Source organism: Chrysochloris asiatica, unplaced genomic scaffold (assembly GCF_000296735.1).
Source record: "Chrysochloris asiatica unplaced genomic scaffold, ChrAsi1.0 scaffold00018, whole genome shotgun sequence".
In the NCBI taxonomy this organism is placed as follows: Eukaryota; Metazoa; Chordata; class Mammalia; order Afrosoricida; family Chrysochloridae; genus Chrysochloris; species Chrysochloris asiatica.
In genome coordinates, this window is record NW_006408536.1 from 17,282,337 (window position 1) to 17,289,051 (window position 6,715).

The 6,715-nt window shown below is 35.8% G+C and overlaps 1 protein-coding gene across 1 annotated transcript in view; it reads left to right on the top strand.

Moving 5' to 3' along the window:
* The window catches only part of SCML2 (sex comb on midleg-like 2 (Drosophila)), an 84,822-nt gene extending 80,234 nt beyond the window's left edge, over positions 1-4,588 (top strand). Inside the window, exons 11-12 of the mRNA XM_006835595.1 lie at positions 2,918-3,069; positions 4,460-4,588. Of these exons, the coding sequence (XP_006835658.1) occupies positions 2,918-3,069; positions 4,460-4,588 (281 nt within the window). The remainder of the gene's footprint in view (positions 1-2,917; positions 3,070-4,459) is intronic.
* Positions 4,589-6,715: the final 2,127 nt, after the last annotated feature.

Below are 6,715 nucleotides of genomic sequence, written 5' to 3' on the forward strand. Positions count from 1 at the left end.
TAAGCCAGTCACTTCTTGCCTTTGTAGTCCCCCCCTCCCCATTTGAGTATCCAATGTCCAAGTTGCCCATCTCCATCCACTCTGTGTGTGGAAGGTCTTGTATTCTTTCACCATACTTATTCAGTCTGTATACTGAGCAAAATAATTTGACAAGCCTGGATTATATGAAGAAGGTGGCATCAGGATTGGAGGAAGACTCATTAACAACATGTGATATATAGATGATACAACCTTACTTGCTGAAAGTGAAGAAGATTTAAAATACTTACTGATGAAGATCAAAAACCACAGCTTTCACTATGGGTTGCACCTCAGTGTAAACAAAACAAAAATCCTCATAATTGGACCAATAAATAGCATCAAGATAAATGAAGAAAAGATTGAAGTTGTAAAACACTTCATTTTGCTTGGATCAACCATCAACAGTAAAGGAAGCAGCAGTCAAGAAATCAAATGACATATTGCATTAGGGAAATCCTCCTTAAAGTGTTCAAGAGCAAAGATGTTAGTTTGAGGACTAAGGCACGCCTTACCCAAACCATGGTATTTTCAGTAGCCCTCATATGCATGTGACAGCTTGACAGTGAATTAAGAAAACTTTAGAAGAATTGATGCATTTGAGTTCTGGTGTTGGAGAAGAAGAACAAACAAATCTGTGGTGGAATAAGCACAGCCAGATGCGTCTTAGATGAAGTCTGGCCATACTAGCTTCTATCATATTTCTGACGTATTATCAGGAGGGACCAGTCCCTGAAGAAGGACATCATACTTGGTTAAGTTGTTATGTGCCGTCGAGTCGGTTCTGACCCATAGCAACCCTGTATAGGGTTTCCGAGGCTGTAAATCTCTACAGGAGCAGAAAGCCTCATCTTTTCCCACGGAACACTGGTAGTATCGAACTGCTGACCTTGTAGTTAGCAGCCCAACTTGTGGTTATGAGTTTACGCTACCAGAGCTGTGGAGGGTCCAAAAATAAAGTGGAAGACCCCCAGATGAATTAGCACAGTGGCGGCAGTAATGGGCTCAATCCTAGCAATGATTGTGAGGTTATCATAGGACCAGGCTGTGTTTTATTCAAATGGCACCTAACAACAACAGTTACAGTTAACAACAACAGTTGCAGTTACAGAAGCAAGTCTTCCCAGGTAATTACAAAAACCTCTTTAGCTATCATATACTAAGTTCAGGGAGTAGAGTGCTCCGATTAAATAAATCAGTACTTGGTGGTGGTTATGTGCCATGGAGTCAGTCTTGACTCATTGTGACCCTGTTTCTGAGGCTGTTTGGACACAGAAATTTCAGCATAAGTTAGTACACAGCATAGCTACAATTTTTTCAAAAAGGTTTTATTATGAATTGACTGATAGTATACATGAGAGAACATCGGTTTCACACTCATCATTTCATTGCGATGATTATAATCCCCTCCATGCATCATCATTCAACAATATTTGTTTCTGTTTACTCTGGTTTTCCGGGTGGGGGGTGGAGGTTGAATGTACACAAAAACAGTCATGAATATGTAATCATTTAAACAACCAAAGGGCACATTCTGCAAGCCTGCCTCTTGGCCACCAGCACATAGCTTTTCTCTTTCTAGAGCCCTTAGCTGCCCTATCCATGTCCTCATCGCTGGTGTTATTGCTTCTCTGGATAGGGTCCCACATACCACTCATGCACTTCTCCCTTGATGATCATAGGGTCCTCTGTTCCTGGAATATAAGATTGACTACTCCCCCCATTTTGTTTAAAAATTCTACCTTTACAGTTGTGACAGTCGCAATTAGTCATGATAACAATTACTATTAAAATCATATGAATCTTATCCCCATCTCCTTTCACCAGACCCATCTAGACAAGAGGGAAACTATTCAGTGGGGATTCTACCTTCCCCTGCACACTCTGAAACGAAACCCCCTCTTGAAAACTTGTAAGCCAGTCACTTCATGCCTTTATAGTGCCCCCCTCCCCCATTTTAGATAGCCAGTGTCTAAGTTGCCCATCCCTATCAGCCCTGTATACAGAGGGGATAGGATTGATACTTGATGCGAAGACTCCTTCCCTCTCAGTTGGTATTTTGCAGCTAAAACTTCTTAAGGTATGAACACTTAAATTGTTTGTCTTAGTTGTTTTTGTTCACTAATTTTAAACCTTCAACCAAAATATCTATTACAGTGCAATTAAGCTTTGAGAGAGGTACTGAATATAATGTCAAAGTAACAGTTGTGACTCTAGCTAAGTAGAAAATAATCTTGTTTCCTTTAAGATTTTAGGACATGAGAGACAGGAATTTAAAGAGTAAAATGATGCTAAACACATTCATATTAAATACATCGTGGTGGTGGTTGGTGGTTATGTGCCGTGGAGTCGGCTCCGACTCATAGTGACCCTGTACAGGGTTTCTGAGGCTGTAAATCTTTACAGGAGCAGAAAGCCTCCTCTTTCTCCTGCAGAACAGCTGGTAGTTTCAAACTGCTGACCTTGAGGCTCACAGCCCAATTCGTAACCACTACGCTACCAGAGTAGAAATTTGAAAAAAAAAATCTAATTTGATTTTGATTGAGAAAAATTCATTGAAATACTTAAAGAGTGTCTTAGTTAAATTAACCAAATTTAACCCAGAAACAAACCTTTTGTTCTATGTATGTTCATTTGGCCAAAGAGGATTTGGATTGTTCTGGCTGTTTTAAGATCTTTAAAGCTTTAAGGTAACGTGCTGAAACTGCTTTTTTGGGGGAAGGTCAGGCCACCATTACATTAACTTTCACTCAGTTTTGTACTCGGTGTTGTGGGTCCTCTCTGGGTTACATAACTGAAGGTTCCAGGAATAAGACAGCTAGTCTATACCTAACATCTCTTCTTTCAGGATAATGGTAAGGTCAAGTATGATTTGTCTTTTTTTCCCCTCCCATTGAAGCTATAAGTTACACAGTTGGAACTCACCCAAGTACCCTGAAACAAAGCTACTTTAAGGACCCTTCAAGTTGGTCTGTGGAAGAAGTCATTCAGTTTATGAGAGAAACAGATCCTAAGACATCAGCCCTGTTTGCGGATCGCTTCAGACAACATGTAATTATCTTTTTGTTGGGGTTTTACTGCTCTAAGGCCTTTAAATTACTTCTGTGCAGACCTTTCAGTTGGTACAGAGGATTATGGATGATGGGAGAACCTTATCAACTGCTTTTCCCATATATGTAAAAGGTTATTTCACCCAGATGATTTAATCATTGCCCTCTTCAGGGTTTTCAGTAACCCGTTTGTAATGACAGATACAATTTTTCCTGCCCCTACTTCCCTATTCAAGGAGCTCTGGTAGCGTAGTGGTTACGAATTGGGCTGCGAACCTTAAGGTCAGCGGTTCGAAACTACCAGCTGCTCCACGGGAGAAAGATGAGGCTTTCTACTCCCGTAAAGATTTACACCCTCGGAAACCCTGTACAGGGTCGCTATGGGTCGGAACCGACTCGATGGCACTTAACAATAACAACAACAACTTCCCTATTCAGCCCCAGTGCTGTGAACAGGAGGGAGTGACCACAGGCTGTAATTTAGTATCCTTGTTATGCTCCCCAATGAACCCAGCCACTGATTACATTTGGCTCAGTTCTGTTAACTTTCTATGGCTGTTTATGGTTTATGAGGATGATACCTTCCTTTTACCAGACCACTTTTCTCCACGATGGGCTAAAATTTTAGGAAGTAAAATTTCTTAGTTTTACTTGGTAGAAAAAGTATACAGATATCTGATAAAGGTAGTAATTAAGTGATTTCAGGTTTTTTCACACAGTGATTCATGAGTATAAGTGCAGTTTTATTTTAAAACCAAAACTTGTGAAAATCAAATGCTTCAGCATAAGTTGGTCAATTAAGGTAAGAATTTCAGGAGGATGCCTTGTTGTAAGTAACACTTTAATCATTTTTCTAATGAATTAAATTGGTTATCCAATATTTCCCATAACCCTTTTCAATATGGTAAGAAAATCAGTAATTTGTTTTAACATTTAATAAGTTTCAGACAACTTACATTAGTTTTCAACATAGAGACAACACTGTACATTACAGTGACAGTTTGCATGGATGTTGGCAAACTCGTTTTCCCTTCAAAGAAAGTTAATGAGCATCAGAAATTTATTTCTACCATTCATAGTGTTGACTCTTTTTACATAGATACATAGTATTTTGTTCAAAACACAGTACTTATAATCATATGATTTGACTTGTAAGATGCTTTTTAAGATATTAGGTTATGCTTCTTTCTTCTTAAGATTTTAAAGTTATAAATTATCAGTGGAGTTTCCCTTTATAAGTTACATTCCTAATAATTTGTAGGAAACAGTTCCATATTGAGAGGATATATATTAGGATGTATAGCTAGCTGTTCTGTAGTTTGTTTTACATGTTCTGACATAAAACATAAATTTTGACAAAAGATTAATTTATTATTTTTTTATCTCTCTAGGAAATTGATGGGAAGGCTCTTCTACTACTGAAGAGTGATGTGATAATGAAATATATGGGCCTTAAGCTGGGACCAGCATTAAAACTGTGTCACTACATTGAAAAACTTAAAGAAGGAAAATACCATTGAAAAAAATATGTTTATGTAAGTGTAGTTTAGACATTTTCTCAGGTGGTACTGGTAACTTTAATTTTAAAAGTTTTTCTGTACTTGTAGCTATTTTTGGTTTGTTAAAGGTTCCTTTACAAAGATGCTATATTCAGAATTGCAAAAGTACGTCATAGTCCAGTTTTCTTAAAAACTATTTAATGTGTTTGGAATCACATATTCAAGTTGGCAGTTCATTCTGTGTGTTTTTTTTGTTCTTGTTTATTCATTGAAAAGTTTACAAATACACTTCTTTTTAGGAAATAGAGGAAAACCTTAACTTTTGGTTAATTTATATATATATATATATATAGAACCAAAACAGCTAAACTCCAAAAGGGAAAATATCAGGGCCTGAAATTTTCTATAAAGGAATCCATGAGAATTTTTCCTTAAAAGAGAATTTTAAGGTGCAACTATAGATATCATCTCTCTTTCTCAGATATTTTATCTGTCTGGTGATGCAATGTTTGTTCATGTTTTACTAGTTTACAGAATGGGAATAGCCATATAAAAAAATTTTCCCTTTCTGTTATTTCTCTGTATGTTATATTGTTCATATTTAAAGAGAAGAAAAAAAGTAAGCTTATGAGCTTTCATACAGTGTTCTTATCAGTTTTTTGATAAAATTATAGAAGAGATAGAATGTTCATTTTATGCAGGAAATATTTATACTACAAGTTTGGAAAGAATTGGATTAAATTTTTTAATAAAATGCCTATGATTTTAAAACTTCATACTTTGGCAAAGCATGGACACTTAACTAGTCATTCATTGCACACATCTCTATATGAAAATACCTTTGTTGAGTTTTTTTTTTTTAAGATATATATTTTAATGTATGTGTTTATTTCTCATGATGCTGTACCATATTTATATTTTATTCTATACCTGTAGGTATACATGCAAGTAAAATCTTTTGTTTTTGAATTTAAAATGGCACTTTGCACTGCCACAGAGGTAATGATGGTCTGTGTATATAGTTAGACATTTTTATTCTGTAAAAAAAGTGCATCTTTTGCTATCACTAGTACCTCTCAGCTTATACTCTTCAGGGGATAAGAAACAATCAATAGATTGGTTTCCATACAGGGAAGTTCTCTGTCCTATGCAATGTTTCTCATTAATTTGTTTAGTTCTGAGCCATTTTTATGCTAAATTTTGGAAGATACGTTAGTTCTGGTTTGTCACTTTGGGCTTTCTTTGAAAAGTTAGAACTTTGAAGGGGAAATGGTGCTTTTATGTTTGTTATAGTTTATACAACTTTTGTTGTAATATTCAGAAGCTATGAGAATCAGTGCTAATAGTATTAGCTATTTGTTGTAAATGCCAAGAAAATGTACACCAGGGGTAAGAATGTACATTTATTTTTTAGAAAACCAAATGTACTTTATATATGAGTGTAAGTATTTACTAGGTATATGTGGTTTAAAAGGTGGTTTCATCTATGTAATCCTTACATTTTATAGCATAAGATTCTAACTTAAACTTGGTCTGTTTTCAAATTGTTTATACGATGATGCTGTACCCAATTAAACATTCCTCAGGTGTTTCTATAAATAATGTTTTGCAGTTTTCAGATTTTAAATTACAATAAAGTTAAATAGCCAAAACAATGTCAAAGCCTCAGGTTTGATTTTACTTGTTTTACCACATTATACTAATATATGAGTATGTCACAGTTGAAAGAGAACAAGCCTAGTAAGTTTGTTATTTTAGTAATTAAAATTTTAAATGTTTCCTGATTCTACTAGTAAACAGAATTCTAGAAGCAATGGGCTAATATCTTGTAGGGGGAACTTAAGTGATACTATGGGGAGCAGTAAGAAGTTAAATCTCTGAGCTTTATCTTTGCTCAAAAGTTTTGTTCTTTACAATATTATCAATTGCATGAATATGCTAAGAAACAAGATCGGTGGTTCAAACCACTATACAGGGTCGCTATGAGTTGGAACCGGCTGGACAGCACTTAACAACAATGGCTGGTAACATTGAGCATCTTTTCCTGTGCTTGTTGGCAATTTCAATATACTCTATTGTAGGGAGTCTTGTATTTAAATGTTTGAGAAACCCTACTCAAAATTATCTACTATGAGAAAATCTATAATC